At 44.2% G+C, this 18616-nt stretch overlaps 2 protein-coding genes across 2 annotated transcripts in view; one reads left to right on the forward strand and one right to left on the reverse strand.

Annotated features, from left to right (window-relative positions):
• Positions 1–138: 138 nt before the first annotated feature.
• Positions 139–6281, forward strand: LOC136675760 (uroporphyrinogen decarboxylase-like). The gene is made up of 10 exons (XM_066652505.1): positions 139–275; positions 1310–1422; positions 1554–1633; positions 1747–1809; positions 3774–3971; positions 4081–4242; positions 4356–4493; positions 4652–4752; positions 4895–4961; positions 5200–6281. Exons 1-10 carry the CDS (start codon positions 253–255, stop codon positions 5362–5364), a joined length of 1110 nt encoding a protein of 369 aa, XP_066508602.1. The 5' UTR covers positions 139–252; the 3' UTR covers positions 5365–6281.
• Positions 6282–10597: 4316 nt separating this feature from the next.
• Positions 10598–18616, reverse strand: part of LOC136675860 (zinc finger SWIM domain-containing protein 5-like) — a 52455-nt gene continuing 44436 nt past the window's right edge. The window contains exons 9-14 of the mRNA XM_066652643.1: positions 18142–18399; positions 17382–17517; positions 15772–15929; positions 15420–15583; positions 15249–15330; positions 10598–14927 (exon numbers count right to left, since the gene is read on the reverse strand). Of these exons, the coding sequence (XP_066508740.1) occupies positions 14065–14927; positions 15249–15330; positions 15420–15583; positions 15772–15929; positions 17382–17517; positions 18142–18399 (1661 nt within the window). The 3' untranslated portion in view covers positions 10598–14064. The remainder of the gene's footprint in view (positions 14928–15248; positions 15331–15419; positions 15584–15771; positions 15930–17381; positions 17518–18141; positions 18400–18616) is intronic.

Consider the following 18616-nt stretch of genomic DNA (forward strand, 5'->3'; position numbering starts at 1 on the left):
CTACGGTTTCTGCTGAGAAACAGTGCACAAAATGTTCGATCAGATGTACATCTTGCAGTCAATCGGTCCGTGAATATGCAGTTGTGGTAGATATACTTTACATATCGAAATTCATATTCACATAGTGCACTGCAGGGGGCGTAGGGAGCGATTTGGGATCGAGCCCGCGTCAAAGAGTGAAGTTGATCCCAGTACACTCACAGGTCTGTACTGGACTCATACCTCTTAGACCTGCAGACTCCACAGGCAGCTATGGACAAAGACCTCCTGATTGTGTAAGGGTTTTTATTATTGTTGTGAATGCTCAGAGTTTTAACGCAGAAATGACCGCTGGAGTTATTCTGAAATGTATTAATTAAATATTAGTCTGGTCTTATGAAGGTGGTTAAATGGGATGTTTTGTAACTGTAGATGTGGGGAACGCTCCTCAAATAATAACTTAATACCTTTCAAACAGCTGATGTAAAAACGAAAAGGAAGCAGCTCAAGGGGCTTGTGTACTTTTAACAACTTTTCGTGGTCTTTTAGAGCAGAAGAGCAGTGTGTGTGCAAAAGTTGTTAGAAACCTATGTAATATTTCTGATTAAAATATGGTATTAATTAGTAGTTTGTGTGTGAAGTGTGATACAGCATGTGGAACACTTCCTATGGTGCATTATTTCACTCTGTCTCTTGCTGTTTCCATTGTAAAAGTCTTCTCATCTTTATCATGGCCATGAAGTTTCATTCATGAAACAGACCGTTGCTTTAGTGTTGGCTGAGGGTCTTATCTCCTCCCCTCAGTTGTTCTCTAAAAGAGACCTCTCCTAGTTGGTTGTAAAACGCAAAGGGAAGAGGCTTCTGAGCTGGAGAGATAAAAGATTTCACCTAAGATATTTTGGACTTATAGTTACTGAACTCAACTTACGTCTCTTACGTTTATTTAGCCCTGTTTTAGCCTGTTTTTCAATGGTCAAGACCAACACAGAGCAGGTATGTGGCTGTGCTAGTACGAGTGGATCAGAAACAGCAGTGCTGCTGTGACCACACTGTTAGACACCGCTGGTCCACCTTGTAGATGTGAAGTCAGAGACAGTAGCTCATCTGTTGTGGCACAGTTGGTGCTGGTCGTCCGCTGGTCTTCACCAGTGACACAGGGTTCTGTCGGCTAGTTGTTTTTGATTAGTGGACGCTGAGTGTTGTAAAACCTCCAGCAGCTATTAACTGCTGATGAAGAAGACTGTATGAAACGTAGGATAAAATCAGTCCACAAACTTTTGCCCATACATTATATGCTGCATGTCTTCAGTCTTATATTTTGCCTCCGTAGACCGAAGGATTTTCCAGAGCTGAAGAATGACACGTTTTTACGAGCTGCCCGGTGTGAGGAGGTGGAGCATGTTCCAGTTTGGTGCATGAGGCAAGCAGGACGCTACCTGCCAGGTGTGTATCTGTGACCTTCTTTTTTTTTAGTTATCGGGAGAAAACTGTATCTACACTCTTGATCTATCAGTAAATACAAATTAAGACATGAACAACGAAGGGGGTCAAACATCTGTATCAACCTCTTACAGAGTTCAGGGAGTCCAGAGCAGGAAAGGATTTCTTTGAAACCTGTCGCTCTCCTGAAGCCTGTTGTGAACTTACACTACAGGTCAGCAACTCCACACACATCTGGAACCACTCCGTCTGCTGAATGGTACTCATTATTAATAATACAGATGTTTCGATTTGTAAAACTAACGAGCAGCATCGTCTTTTCCACAGCCACTGAGACGCTTCCCTTTTGATGCGTCCATCATCTTCTCTGACATCCTGGTCGTGCCACAGGTGAGAAACCGCAGTGGACAGATGGGGTTGACCAATGAGCGCTACCCCTCCGTTTTGCCAATGGGGTAGTGGTTGTTCTTGTTAGGAGAGAGGGGTAGGGCCAAATGGAGATTTTCCAGGGGCACACTCCATTAAAGATTAAGAAGCTTTGTGAATCACAGAGAAGACTGCTGCACAAGCGAACAAAGAAAGTCAGTATTTTCTTCTTTAAAATCTATGATAAACAGTGTATTATCTTAAATTCATTCATTCATTATCTGTAACCTTTATCCAGTTCAGGGTCGCAGTGGGTCCAGAGCCTACCTGGAATCATTGGGCGCAAGGCGGGAATACACCCTGGAGGGGGCGCCAGTCCTTCACAGGGCAACACACACTCACACATTCACTCACACACTCACACCTACAGACACTTTTGAGTCGCCAATCCACCTACCAACGTGTGTTTTTGGACTGTGAGAGGAAACCGGAGCACCCGGAGGAAACCCACGCAGACACAGAGAGAACACACCACACTCATCACAGACAGTCACCTGGAGGAAACCCACGCAGACACAGAGAGAACACACCACACTCCTCACAGACAGTCACCCGGAGGAAACCCACGCAGACACAGGGAGAACACACCACACTCCTCACAGACAGTCACCCGGAGGAAACCCACGCAGACACAGGGAGAACACACCACACTCCTCACAGACAGTCACCCGGAGGAAACCCACGCCAACACAGGGAGAACACACCACACTCCTCACAGACAGTCACCCGGAGGAAACCCACGCAGACGCAGGGAGAACACACCACACTCCTCACAGACAGTCACCCGGAGAAAACCCACGCAGACGCAGGGAGAACACACCACACTCCTCACAGACAGTCACCCGGAGGAAACCCACGCAGACGCAGGGAGAACACACCACACTCCTCACAGACAGTCACCCGGAGGAAACCCACGCAGACACAGGGAGAACACACCACACTCCTCACAGACAGTCACCCGGAGGAAACCCACGCCAACACAGGGAGAACACACCACACTCCTCACAGACAGTCACCCGGAGGAAACCCACGCAGACGCAGGGAGAACACACCACACTCCTCACAGACAGTCACCCGGAGAAAACCCACGCAGACGCAGGGAGAACACACCACACTCCTCACAGACAGTCACCCGGAGGAAACCCACACAGACGCAGGGAGAACACACCACACTCCTCACAGAGACTCACCCGGAGCGAGAATCAAACCCACAATCTCCAGGCCCCTGGAGCTGTGTGACTGCGACACCTACCTGCTGCACCACCGTGACGCTATTATCTTAAATTAATGTAGTTAATTCATAACAAGCAGAAAACATTGCTAGTAGTTTGCTGATGTCTCTGTAGTTAGCTAATAACCTTCCAGTTCCACCTTAAATGGTGAAGGAAATTCATTCTAGCACGTGTAGCTACTGCAACATTTAAGGTGGAACTGGAACTTTTATACAAAAAAAAAAAAACTTCTGCATAAGTACCTGAATTCAACTTCATATCACAGAGAGTTAGGAATGGGTGTTAAAATTTGATTGTGTAACACTTTTGAAGGCATATGATTCCCTAAATTTAACTACGTTAAAGTCCAGAAAATCTGATATCACTGCAGACTGCAGCGGAGCACTGCTAAAGCGCTGGTTTTTTTTTTAATCTTGATGACGTATCAGGTTCTTGAAGGGTTTTCCTATTTTGGAGATTATTTTAAAAACTACACTTTGAAGTTCCAAGAGGCAAAATACCACCCGAAAACAAGGGGTAGTGGTAAAAAAAATGTGGATTAGTACATAGGTTAGAAAGAAGTGATAACATTGAAATCACAGTCAGTTTTTGTCATTTATCAGACATTCGTTTATCAGTGTATTTTGCTCGGCTGTGTAAGGTATCCCTTCTTCCAGGTCTTAGTATATCCATGTGTGCATTCTCATGTTTGCTCAGGCGCTGGGTATGGATGTCCAGATGTGCCCAGGGAAAGGCCCTATTTTCCCAGAGCCTCTGAAAGAGCCCGAGGATCTGCAGAGGCTTCGGCCCAAAGTGGACGTGGACGCTGAGCTCGGCTACGTATTCAAGGCCATCACTCTGACCAGACACAAGTTGGAAGGGAAGGTCCCACTCCTTGGCTTCACTGGGGCTCCGGTGAGTGAGGTCTTCGAACATCTACAGTGAAGACGATTATAGATTAGAGGTTGTATGGAATGCATTTGTTCATTAATAATAACTAATCTCTGTTTTCTTCTTCAACCAGTGGACTCTGATGTCCTATATGATCGAGGGCGGAGGCTCCACCACCCACTCGAAGGCGAAGCGCTGGTTGTACCGATATCCAGAGGCCAGCCATAAACTCCTGAAGCAGCTGACTGATGTCATTGTGGAGTATCTGCTGGGACAGGTCACGGCAGGAGCACAGGTGAGAAACCACACATGGCATGAGTTTGTCCTACATTTCTGTAATTTTAATAAACATCGACATCACTTAAAGCAGCGCTTGTGCAGATATGCCCGTGTGTTTGTGTTATTTAGGCCCTGCAGGTGTTTGAGTCCCACACCGGCTGTCTGGGCCCCGCAGAGTTTAAGGAGTTCTCTCTGCCGTATCTGCGGGACATCGCGCGTAGGGTTAAAGACAAACTGAAAGAATCAGGCCTGGAAAATGTGCCGATGGTGAGTCTGGAGAAATATCACGCTGAAACACTTTGTGAGCTTTGTCAAGTGTAGACCTGTCTTACAAAAAGCACGTGCTCATGCACACCACTAGGTGGCAGACTTTGATAGGAATCGCTGTGATATTTCTTCTCTGCCTCTCTTCTCTATATTTTCAGATTGTATTTGCTAAGGATGGTCATTATGGTCTGGAGGAGCTCTCAGAGTCTCATTATGATGTGGTGGGTTTGGACTGGACCGTTGACCCTCGCTCAGCACGGTCAGTCAATCGGATATAAATAATCCATCACGGTTTACGTAAAACCGAGCTCCATTTTGTTAGATCCACTTGAACAAAGTGTTTCCTTTCTGTTACAGCAGAGTCTTAACTCGTTTATGAATGAGTGTCTCTTGTTTCTCAGGGAGCGGACCGGAGGGAAGGTCAGTCTCCAGGGCAATATGGACCCCTGCGCACTCTATGCCACCAAGGTAGGGATATAGACTCAAATGAAACACAATCCGAGAAGCCATTTCTGATGTTTAGAGCTTCCTGCAGGTGTCTGGTCTTAAAAATCCAGTGCTTTTCTGTACTGTGGGAAAACAGTATGTTGCAAAGAAACATTTGTAACTGCCATCTTGAAGCCTAGTGTAATTTGAATGTTTTATAGAGTATAATTTGTCACATTGTACTTTACATTATTTTACATTTTCCTCATTGTTTGTTTAGGAGCGCATTTCTGAGATTGTGAAGAAGATGGTGGAGGGTTTTGGCACCAGAGGCTATATCGCAAACCTGGGCCATGGTGTATATCCTGACATGGACCCTGAGGCTGTGGGTGCCTTTGTGGACGCCGTCCACACACACTCCCGCCAGCTGCTGAACCGCAAATAAATATTTACAGTCCAGAACCAAGAGACAGAAAACTCAGACCGATATACAGTACATACACCCTGAAGAGCATCCGTGTTTGACCTGTTTAGCCCTAATCATACATCTTTAGCTGCTTAGCAGTCATCATTTGCCCCTTTATAGGAAACTCTATCCACTCTGTAATTGATAATACCACAGGCATGTGATATCTATTTGAATGAAGAGATAAAACCAAAACTAAAACAAATCATACTTTAAAAACGGATATAAATGGTTTTAAAAATGGTTATAGTTTTGTCTCAAACAAACAAAATAAAAAAAACTAGATACAAAAACTAGCACAGCTAGTATTTTTTGAGTATTCCCACTTTATCAGGACACCAACTGTATATTCACTGAAGGACAAGACTTTCCCTGTAAGCAGTGTTACAAGCTTCTCCTTCCATTTTTCAACTTGTAACTGCTCATAATGCCTCTATTTTATCCAGAATCTGAAACCTGTTACATTTTTCACAGCTGATGATTTTTCACTGTCTCCTGGCCTCTGGACTTCCTGCCTGTCTGCTGTACAATCACTACTGAGGGACCTGTTAAAGGCACAAGCTAAGCAAAACTGCTAACATTGAAAGAAGTCAATGTGTGTTGCTACTCCTAGTTAGCATTTGTTAGCCATGTTAGCATTTAGCATCAAAAGAACCTTTCAAACACTAGTATGTTCATATATGTGAAGGTTTATATATTTTAGTCAAATAATGATCGATCGTTTTGACTGAAACAAAGAAAAAGAATAAACGTTAACATGCTACTGTTCCAGGATGATTTTCGTCATTTTAGCATGTTAGCATTTTTGCCAAACTCTCAGCTCTGGTGTGTGAAAGTGTATGGATGTTTTTATGTTTAACCAAATAAAAATTCTTTTAAACCATTCTGAAGCTGTGTCGCACATAATAAAGTAATCTATCAGAAGCTTTTGAGTTGTGTTTTGGACTTAAGGGAACAATTTTGGGAATGATAAGCAGTAATACAGTGGCTATGGCTTAAATAAGAATGGTAAGGTTTTGATTACAGGGCTCCCTCAGCTGTGTACAGTCAGCTAAACGCCCGGTGGATAATATAATCCCAGTGGCCACTATTCCCAAAAGCTTCTAGAAGCACCCAGCCAAGGCAAATCCTCAAAATCCAGTTGTTTTTGTTTTGGAAATGGTGGAATTCCACATCACGTCATGTGACCTGAACGAGATGTTTTTCAGGGCTCGGCTGATCCTCAGAAACAAGGTTTTAGCAAAATTCAAAGCATCTATGATCCCCAAAACATTTCAATCATGTTTGGGATTTGAGTGGAGGATTGTGTTTTAGAATCTTTGTGCTTGTTCTGAGAAAGAAAAGAAAAAACTGATATATTTAACTGTTTTGTAGGGTTTTTTTACACAACAGCCTCATATAGTTGTTAAGTTCAATTTTTAGAATTTAAAACAAAACAGGAAATAAAATAAAAGCCTAATGGTTTTTGCACAGCGTTGATACGATGCTATATTTAAGTAAAGATTAAACCTTGAGGGGTCCCCATTGTGTCAAAGTCCCACAACAACAATGAAATAATGCATTTGTGGGAAGGGTCTGGGGTGAACAGATTATTATGTTGCTTTATTAATTATTATTAATATTATTATTATTATATTTATTTTTTTGATTGAACGGACATTATTTGTCTCCAACCAAATGGATCAAAGTGAACACACAGGAGGTAGAAAATGCACACGCCGGTCATTGTATGAAATGGTAGCAGCTGCAAATCTCTCTCTCTCTCTCACTCACCCACACTTCATACTGTTGTGACAATACAGGAGGATAACTCTGGCCTTGATTGTGCTGTGTTAGGTGTTGGAAGCCTCTGTATTTGTGCGTGCATTTGTGAGGGGGGTGGGGAGGTAAAAAAAAATGCTGCAATCAATTTGCTGATTAGCACTGTACCATTTTAAAGCTTTTTAAGCCCCCTGTCACTCAGTGGCTTGTTTGTATCCAGAGACCACAGCTGTGATTTGGGGGTGGGGTGTACCTCACGCTTTTTAGACACACACACAGAGAGAGAAAGAGGAGTTACCTCAAGGGGCTGCTGACATTATTTTTAATTGCAACAATGAATCCACACTTGAAAAAAATAGAAAAAAAAAGAAATTCCCCAAGGTCTCCTTTAAGGAACCACAAGAGGGATAAGAGAGAGCGAGAGAGTGGTAGGAGGGTGGGCATTTGGTGCTGTGGGGGTTCACACACAATCTCTCAGTGAATCAGCGAGCCTGAAAATCCAATCTGCTCTGGAAGACAGCAGGCTGTACATCATTTGTCCGGCTCTGGCACTATCAGCGCTTTATCAGACGCCCGGGTCTGGGAGGCCTCGGCCTGTGATTGATTTGAAACACGGCGCCGGGACAGTGAAGGAGGGACTTCGGCTCAGTCCACATCCATTCCTCTGCGGACGGCCTACAAAAACATTGGAGGAGGAGACTGACCGACTCTTCACTGTATTTCGAGATGAGAGCTCCGAGGGCAGCTAAAGTTTAGGAAAGCAGAATTAAAAGGTCACCATTTGATCCACTCAGCCAGCAGGGGGCGTGAAGGAACAGCACCATCTACACCCTCAACACACACAGCGTACGAGCCAGACATCTATCTAACCCCCAAAAGCTCATGGGATGCTCGTGTGCTCACTACCCCTGAGTCAAATGAGATGAGTCAAATGCAGAGGACAGTTTTGTAGCACTGCTGTGCAATGACAATAAAAGGGCACTCATGTTCAAGATCCGACAGAGAGACGATGTAGATTTGAGTTTGTCTCGTGGTGCTGAAATGTTTCTCCTGAGAAAAAGAGAGACATTGAGAGAGGAACAAAAAAAAGGGCAGAGGGAGAAGGCTGCAAGGAGAGATCAGAAACAAGCCAGGGATCAGAGTAGCTGTTGGGTGTTTTCTTACTTGCGAGTGAGACATGAGGTAGGTGAATGCTGTTGGACAGGGGAGTTATCAAGACGCATGCGTGTTCACAGTTTAGACGACTGGCTTTGGAACGAGGGCTGAACGTAGGAGGTGGGACTGTTTTCGGTTGGATTTAATAAAAATAAAAGAACAGCTTACACACTGGTTTCCACAGAATCACCCACTTTAAGCTTTAAGCCTCTTTACCATCAGTGCGCTGTTTGGAGAATGAATACTTAGTAGGTTTTCGACTTGATGATTCAGAATCATAGTTTCGAAACCTTTTCCTGTTCTCAGAAATGACCCGAAAATACTCAAAACGTCTGGCCACTGGTGGGTTTTGCGTCAGTTGGCTTTCACATTTTTCTACACAGCAATGGAAACTAACGTATTCAGACACTCATAGTCAAACCTGAAACATGGGCATTCTGTCGCGGTCCAGACACAACCTCATAACTCCAAAAACGAGAAGGAAAAAACGTATATCTGCTGTTTCAAATTTGACCACAATCCAAAATGGAAATACAAGGTTTTGTCTCTTACTTGAAGAAATATGAAGTTATTGACTGATGGGCTCAGATTTGACTGGGACTGGTTGGTTGTTTGTATTTACAGCAGACACCACAGCAATCCATAACCGCAGCTGGAGTAATGGACTGTTGTTTGCTTTGTTTTGAACAAACTGCCACAGCAGATCAGCCAAGACCCAGCCCTAATCCTCAGATGTTGTATATTGCGGCTGAAAATGTGTCACGGCCTTTGTAATCCACAGCCCTTCCCCACCTCTCTGACACCCCAATTACTGAGGCATGCTGGGAAAAAAAAAAAAAATCACAGCGGCAGAACAAAGCTGCGCAAATCAGCTCCCCCCTAGAGCCCCACGGAGGGGTTAGCACTGACCGTAAAAGCCAAGGAGAGTGGCCTCCCAAACAGAGTCGGGAGGAAAAGTGGGGTTCCACATGCACCGGGCCATTTGTTGCGCTGGGTGGTGGTGTTTGGAGGAGGTTTCATTTGAAAACCTTTAACATGTTTCCTCCAAAAACATAATGGCTGCCGTTCACATGGACAGGACATGACATACACACATCTGCAGAGTTTCACACACTCTCCCAGTCATTCTCTCACACATCTTCACATACCACCATGGGTTTTTGAACTTTGGGAGGAAACCCATGCAGACACAAGGAGAACACACCTAGCTTCTCATAGAAGGTGACCTATGACTGGAATTGAGCCTATAGCCTTGGGTTTTAAACAGGTTTTTAAAAACATGCCAAACAGGAACATGGAGGTCTCTGTGAACAAAATGCTCCAAGAAGAAAGCCTCATTATGAATGAAACATACGGCTATATTTAAGATGTAAGCATTGCGTTTATTCCCACCACTTTCATTGTGTAAGATCATCTCAGAATGAGAGGTTTCTCAAAAATGAATCCTTTTATATCTAACCCCGTATGTTTAAATGTGAACGACTGAATTATGTTGTCATTTGGATTAATTGGTCCACATTTAATTCCATTAAGTTCAATGGGGCATAGAACTAGGCTGTTCAAGCCACATGGAAGCTAATGGAAGCTCATTTTGGCACATGCTAACAGCACCCATGGTATTATAAACAATGGCAGTTTCTTTGGTGAGCAACTGAATAGCACCCCCTTGTGGAGCAGCTGTTAAACATGTGAGAGTATGTGTTACAGCTTACGTATTAGACACTAGACAAACAGGTTTAAAGATGAAAGTGGTATTTTACAAGTAATATTTCTGCTCGTTCTCCAGATCAGGGCCGAGACCTGCCCCACGATACACCTCCACCCTTACACCCCTCCCGCCCTCGGCCTGCCAGCTCCGGCACACTCGGACATGGTGGAAAAACAATTTACTCCTCTCTTCCTTTCCCAATTATCAGTTGTGGAAAATGCTAAACAAGGCTTTGTTTTTTTCTGTATTTCAGCAGACAGTTGATTGGGCCTTTCTCCTGAAGTGAACATTATAAAGAAATTTCGCCTGTGTGGAACATGACGTTAACCTTGAAAGATCTCACACAAGACAACGCCAAAATAGAAGTTGTTCATTAAAATAATATAAAAACCACAGCTAGAATATCCCACATCAATTTTACGTTGAAATATTTGTGTCTGAGGCAGTGGAGATGATATCGATTCACTGTGGAGACCCCTTGTGGGAGCAGCCGAAGGACAAAGAGAATCTAAAGCAGCTCCTGTAGATCTCCCCCTAGCCATGCAGAGACGATGCCGTGTTTCACACTTTATTCATAGAAAAGCACTGAAATTCAACACAAATTATATAAAATGGTAGTAGCATTACATAAATAGTAATAAATTTTTGTTTATAGACATTAGCTCAAGAGGTTGCACCAAAAAAAAAAAAACGAAAAAAAAAATGGTTGAACTATACTTTTGTGGCAACAAATACTGGATACCTTTTCATAATTCAGTAGCACAGAGAGGCGACAAACACTTTCCCTTAAATAAAACAAGAAAAACAAAGGAAAAAAAGGGAGAAAAAAAATCAAACAGTAGATGAACTAGTGAACAATCTCTACCAGCGATTATTACTTTTTTTTTTTCCTTCTAAAATCTAGGGACAGATCAGAACACTGGTACAGTCAACACATATAGACATTTAAAGAGTATGGGAGTGAGAGAGAGGGGGGGGGGGATAAAATAAAATAGAAATCATAGCCACAGGAGTTTACTCTGTTGTTGCAATGCCGTCTGATCTACGCTCAGCTACAGAAACAGGTTATTTGTTCTTAAAGATCATCCTGCAGATGTTGGTTAACAGAGAAGGGCAAGCATCTCTTCCTAAACTACACCCAGACGCCCTCCTGTTCGTACTCCGACGGCCCTGACGGACAGAGACGACGCCGATCTGTCCCAGAGTCGGAGGAGAGACGAGAGGAAGGCTGTGAAAATTTGTCATCACTTGGCTCTGACGGAGGCATTGGTTTAAAGTGAATTCTGCGGCTGATCGTTTGGAAGAAGATAAGGAAAAGCAAGTAGGGGGTGAAAACGAAAACATAAATAAAAGCAAAATAGTGACAACACGAAAATTATTAACAAAACAGAAGTCTCCTCAATACATAGCCATTTGATACGGCGTCTGTCCAAGGCGTCCGAAGCAGGACAGAACAGAAACCGCTCTCGGGTTCCCTCTCTCAGCCCAAATACAGAGAATTACAGCCTGAAGTATGTCAGCTGATACCGGGCCAAGGCAGAAAGCCCAGAAACGTAGAAAAACCATGCCACTTTGTGCGACGACACAGCTGGCAGACTCGAAACGCCCTCAACCCCAGTTTTGGACAGTCCAAGGTGCCTGTTTTGGGGGGTGGTCATTTCTTTTGATTTCTACCGTACTCCACTGATGTTGGCAACGCAACCTCCTGAAACACATGCCGGCCACTGTGAGAGAAGACGATAAGGCTTCGAAAAGTAAAAAGAGATGTACATAGGTCAGTCAAAAGGCAAAATAACGGTCCGTCCCAGTTTGCAGCCGATGCGCAGACCTCAGACAGAACTGTCCAATCAGAGCGAGCGCCCCGACCGCTCCGAAGCCTAACGAGGAATAACAACTCCCCCACCCCACCATCTCTGAGTCACAAAGGGGGTGGAGTCAGATGGAGGAGGAGGAAAAATTGTGAAGTGGTTCTGCATAGTCAGTTTTTTTCTTTTCATAAAAGTTTGTCCTCCCCTTGTCTTTCGTTCAGTTTTTACACGCCATGCTTTTGTCTTGCAACACAAAAAAGAAAGCGTACAAATAAAAGAGGACACGAACATGACAGTAAATATTAACACAAAAAAAACTGTTCACAGGAGCACCTGAGAAATGTTTTTCTTTAAGTCTTTCCTCTTAACTGCTGTCACATTCCCAGCCCGCAACAAATTCAAGTATCCGAAAAGAATACGAAGAATAGAAAGAGAAAAAAAAGAAAAGAAGACATACAGTTATCATAAATAATTATAACTTTACAATTTTTTGAATTGACACTTTCATATTTACAATATCTTAAATGCTTATGCTACTATTTTTTTCCGTTTTTGTTTCTTTAAGTGATTCCCTGAGAACTGAGTTGAGCCTCTCTTTTCTCGTTTATTCCTTTCTTTTTCATTTTCCTTCTGTTCAAAAGCCGCAGAGTGCATTCTAAGTGTTGGGACCCTCGCGTGCGCTCACGTGGGGCGAGGTGGCGGGAAGGGAATGTGGAAGAAACAATGATTTTTCAAACAACTTTGTTCTCTCTTTTTGTTTTTGCCTCCTTGCATTTTCCAAATGGGTCCTTTTTTAACGTGTTCTTCTCTTTTTAACAGAAACGGGAATTCTACATGTGACTGGATTTTATATTTTATACAACGTACAAACGACAAACGGTGAAGGGGTGGGTTCGTTAATGAAGTGCTCGTATAATAATGCTTCTACAACTACGTCTAAAATTTCACACCGTTTTTGCTCCCCCTGTGAGAACAATGTTGAGAATTCTAATGCTATTATATCTCCACGTTTTGCTGGGGATAAAAAAACAAAAAAACAAAAACAGTTTGGGTTCTTAGCAAGTCTGTCTGCTGCATATTTACTGTACAGTTGACTCACTTCTCCAGCTGTTCAATAGCGGTACTTCATGACCTTGCGAAACAGATGCAGCACGTTGAAAAATGCTGGAGTGTTCCTTCAAACTCTCAGTCATGTAGGAAAAAGACCTTCTTTGTTCGAATTCACGTGAAGAAGGAAACACCTTTTTTATCTCTGATGCCGTGACAGCACCATGTCTCAGGTGTGGAATCGTGGCTGAAGATCCAGCACCTCACAATTCTCTTTCATCCCTTTCTCAAAAGACCCCCACGCTACGTTTTGAAAAAGAGAGAAGACAAACCAAGAGAAACGGCCAGAAAGGAGAGGGGAGGGGCCTGGTGCATGGGATTTGGCCAAGTCCTGAACCTGGTTGATGTTGGAGAATTCCTGGGTTTAAGATGTGACGTACACCACTTTGCTCAGCTGCTTCACCATTTGTTGCTCTACCCTCAAGAAACGAGGCCTCTTCCAGACCGTTAAAGCTGTTCCTTAAATACGATCGAGGTATGACTGTAACACTGTGTGTGAGTGTTTTAGGAATGACCGTTGTTTTTGAGTGTTCAAGCTCCTTCAAAAAAAAAACAAAACACAAAAATAAACAATAACATCGCCACGATGGAAAAGCTTTCCCAGGCTCGAAACATATACCGCCTGTCATTTGGTTTCTCTTTATGTGCCACTTCTACACGTTTTAAAATCGCAATTTGATATCAGTAATAAACTAAAGCGAGCGTAAGCAAACATAAAAAAAAGCATTATTAAGTTGTTCTCCCCTCCACAGGTTTCTACCTGGTAGAATAAGTTAGTGAACAGTGGTTGTTCACAATAAAACAAAAACACAAAGCATGAACAAAAATATGTAGATTCACAAACAGGAGAATGGGAAGAAATAATGCCTTGACTTTAAATTAAACAGGAACAAGCAGATCCAAAAAGAGTCTCAATAGGCAACTTAAGCTGGGTCATCGTTCTGTATGCGGCATCGTGCCCGTTTTAGGAATTCTGAATCTGGAATCGACTGACGGAAATGAGCGGGATTTTGAAAGATCGCTGTCATTTCGGTCATAGACCCGGATTTCACTAACAAGGGCAGGATGACCAGGGCCCTCAATGACGCACAACTTCAGTGGTCTATTCTGGGTTTTTTTTTTTTTTCTAGGCTTTGAGTGTCAACCAAAACGTTCCCGCACCAACATCATGAGTTTCTTCTTGCCCTTGTAGATCTGTTTGAGGTTGTCTATGAACTGGGCGAACTGGATATGTCCGTCCTGGGCCAGGAGGAAGGTCTCTCGGGCCTTGCTGAGGAACTCTATGAACTCGCCATAGTGGCGCGGGCTAATGTGTGTCAGCCGCGAGTGTGTGGTGTTAATGTAGGCGCTGATGGTGGCGTCCAGCAGCTGCCTGAGTGGGGCTTTGTCCGTGCTCATGAGTTTGCCAGAGTTGCGCCGGCCGGGAATTCCGGCTAAACCCGGAGCGGTCATGGTGCATCGGCGCAAGATGTCCGAAAGCACAGTTGCGCAGTGAACGCTTTTGACCACTAGGGGGATGAGGGCAGCAAGCTCGTTTTTGCCCAGGGAATGGCTCAGAGCGCAGGCCCACAGGACGTCATTGATGGCTGGGTGCGTGTCCTGGTTGTAGGCGAGGTTGAGGTGGGCTGTGGCCAGCGAGGCCAGTTTGAACGCCCGCAGCGGGTAGCCGCGGTGCTCCATGTATCTCGCGATGGTGAACAGCTGCGAGTAGCTCATTCCCGTGGAGGCGGCGTCAATGACAATCTGGTAGGCCGTTTCAAAGGCAATGTGGTCCTTCTCGCAGAGCGTCAGTGCCGACAGAGCGCAGTTCTGCGGGTCTTTCATGGCGCACTGCAACGCCAGCGTTCGAGCGCAGCTGGCCAGCTCCTCGCGCTGAGGGTAGTCCAGACTCAGTCGCAGCACTGTATTGTGGGACATGACGGTGGCTGCCACAATGCTTGTGGCTTCTGTCGGCGTGAAGAGGGTGTACCAACTCTGCAGGATACTGACCAGAGCTCGCAGACCTGTGGCAGGAGAAGAGGGAATTTTGAAAACGTGACAGAGGAAATGCTGCTTACAAGAACACCATTATTTAAAATATATACATGTATTTACAAGATACACACTACCAATCAAAGGTTTAGAAAGACTATTTCATTGCTTTACAGTTTCCTCAGGTTTCTTACAAGCACTAATTCAGTAAAATGTGTTTAAATTTATTGTTGAATATATATAACACATGAAATACAAGCAAGACCCCAGAATGTATTTTAAGTTTAATCCCTATTCAGTTAATGTCAGGGAGTGGGAAATGCACTTTTTTTAAGGCAAAGGTTAATACAGACCAACTTCTGTAGCACAGGTGACGAGCCAGCGCACCATCTCTCTGCGTCTCCAGTTCAGAGTGGACAGTGTCATCCTCATCACCTGTGAGGAAACAACATGGTGAGTAACAAACAGAGGAAACACAAATTAAAAACAATTCGAAAAGTGCACACACACACACACACACACACCTGAAGGCCAAGCTCCAGGGCGACGTTGAGCAGTGTGATGTCTGGTGGGTTATCTGCAGGGGTGGCTATTTTAAAGGCATCCTGGGCCAGTTTGAAGATGAGTGAGGAGGAGTGAATGTTCTTCTGGATGGCCTCTAGTACGGTACGCAGTCGCAGCATGTCTCCTACTCAACACACAACACACATTCGCTTGCATTCAAACTCAAAACAATAGTCTTGTTTATCTAGAAATATGTATTTTGGAGTTTCAAGTACAAAAGCAAAAAAAAACAAAAAAAATACAAATATAAAGGAATCACAAGCAAAGAATATATCTAGCACACACACACACACACATTTAAGCATTACTTACCCTTGGCTGCAGTAAGCATGGTTGAAGCCAGCTCGCACTGCTGGGACTCCAGGTGTCCAAGAGTAAACCAGCGAGGATATCTACTGGGGACAATGGAGATGCCATGATGGGGGTGACCTACGTCGCCCGAGGGGGCTGTTGACTCCAATACAGGCAGCCTGTAACCCAAAACACAAAGAACGGTAGCACACCATGTGTTTGTTCAACGTACCAAAATAAATAAATAAAACAAATCAGGATTTTCTTAGCAAACAAAGGCACGTATTCGAATATAAAACATTCCCTGAAACCGGAGAGTACGCTACACAGGGCAGGAAATGAATTCCCTGTTCAGGCTGTGATTGTGCCGTCTTTGACAACACTTAGATTCTTCTGCTCTGTGTTCCATTAGCTGTGCCTTTGTGCTGAAGCAGCAGCTCTACTGGTCTGTGCTCGGCTGCTCTGTCTGAGCGAGCGTGCAGTGGGGAGCTGCATTATTGATCTTGTATCAGTAAGGACCCTGAGGATCTGGCCTGGATTAATGGTGGCACAGTAATAAAGGCCCATTGAGACTCTACAGGGCAGCAGCCACGAAAGCACTAACACTCATGAGACAGAGTACATGAGTGTGTAAAATACAGGACTGTGCAAATGTCCTAGGCCTCAGAAGAAAATGCTGTTCAAAGTTGTTTATCTTGGTAGTAAGCATTTTTTATTTTCTGAAAACAGGCCTGTAGCCACTTCTCCTTCAAATGCCCTCCAATAGAAACTAGTGATCGTCCTTCAGTAAATCAATTGTCCTGCCCATGAAGTTTACGTCCTACAGCTACATCCTTTTTTTTCCTGCCCCTTACATGTGCCGAACCAACTAGCATTTTGTCAAAGCTAAGAGCTAAGCATGGGAACTACTCTGTCGTTGTCTGCTCAGAACAGCACAAATCCCTACACTGCAAAGCTGTACTCATGTTGGCATCATTTCAAGGGCATCATTTTAAGGAACAGGCCATTCTCAACAGTGCTCTTTAGACAGGGCCAGAAATGTGCTTGGTCTTTGTAGTATTTTGACCAAAGCTCGTACGAGACATTTCATTAAGACCCCAGAACAGTGTTAAAGTGCAAGGGATAGAATATGCCACACACAGACAATCTTCACAGCTGATTTAAAATATTTACAGTGCATTGTTCACACTGTGGGCTTTTTCAATAAAAGTAATACAAGGACAAATTCGGTTTTACACTGGCGGCCATGTTCGGCTGCATTTTAAAGGCGCTCTCCACTCACCCTAGTTTTGAGTTACCGGCTTTTACAGTTTATTCCCTTTGTTTCCTCTGATATCTATTGTTATTTCTACAAAAGATATTTTTGAGGAGTTCCATCTTCAGTGCTAATCCTGGCCTACATTTCTTGCCAAATTTTAAAAGTGCTCTCACGCTGGGTGACAGGATTCCACAGTTTAGTGTTTACCCTGCTATGACACACTTGATTCAGCTCATCACGGGAGTGATAATTAGCTGAGATGAGTGGAAACAGGTGTACTGAAGGAGGGATACACTGTCCAGTGTTGAACAGCGTATTCGTGTTCAAAACTTTAAAACGATAAAACCAGCAGTAGCATTTTGTCGGTTCTTACCTCATGGCCCTTAGGCCGATCTTGTACGCCAGGTCTGTGTCGTGGGGAAGGAGTGCTGTGAATAGGTACTTGGCGAACGTGTGCATTGGTACACTCTCTCTGTGAATGACCTCGCCAAGGCCACTGAACGGACCGCCTACACACAAACGGGACTTCATCAGAAATCAACATTCCTCATTAAAATACACATTTAACTTGGCATTTTCTAAATCAGACAGAATTACAAGATGTTGCAGTCACTTTGAGATAGGAACAATGAAGCCAGAAAGTGACACATTTAGATCGCTGTAATCTGAATTATTGTTAGCTATCACAACAGCAAGAGTCATAGACTGGGCAAATTTAAATGATGTGTCTGTGCATGCGCACACGTGTGGGCCAGATAAAATGAGGACGGTGACATGGGAAAGAGGGACGAGGGATCTGCAGGCCCAGGGGAGGAGTGTGGGAAAGTGAAATAAAAACAGAAAGGGAGAGAGCAGGATCGAGATAGAGAGAGAGGAGCATTGTGTGATGAGAGGATGGCAGAGAAGAGGGCAATGAACAGGGAGCAGAAAGCAGATGTGTGTGAATTTGTTGAAGAGAGAGTGTGTCTGTTCGTGTGTGTGAGTGTGTAAGTAAGTGGAGGGTATTTACCTTCCAGCAGAAGCGCTGCGTGCTTTCCAATGTGTGTGCATAAGGACACAAAGTACCATGCTTGTGGATGAGTGAGTGTGTGTGTGTGTGTGTCAATGTGCGCATAAGGACAGTATGTTTGTACCTTCTAGTAGCAGCACGGCCTGTTTTCGGAGTGTCTGGACCAGGAGCTCGTCCAGCTCCAGCTCCTGCAGCTTGGATACAATCTGCTCCTCGTTGCGGCAGACTTTATCCTGTGCGTAAAGTCCCTCAGGCATTAGCCTCTGCTGCCCCATGCCCATCAGCGCTACCTCCAGGGCCAGTGCCAAGTACGACTCCCCGCTGTCCGGACAGCCCCACACGGGCACGTGTTGATACACAGGAGGCTTTGGCTCACCCGAATCTGCAAGGAGATGAAAAAGTGCTTAGAGAGAGTGCTGCTTTCTTTTTCTCTTTGACTGTACAACATTCATTCAAGCTATATATACACACACATATACAGATACACACATGCATACATACACATTCACCCCCCCCCAAACTGCAAGGGTTTAATAAATGAAGCGTATACTGCTTGTCAGCAACATTAGCTTCACAGCTCCAATGCAAAACTAATGTGA

This window comes from Hoplias malabaricus, chromosome X1 (assembly GCF_029633855.1).
Source record: "Hoplias malabaricus isolate fHopMal1 chromosome X1, fHopMal1.hap1, whole genome shotgun sequence".
NCBI lineage: Eukaryota > Metazoa > Chordata > Actinopteri > Characiformes > Erythrinidae > Hoplias > Hoplias malabaricus.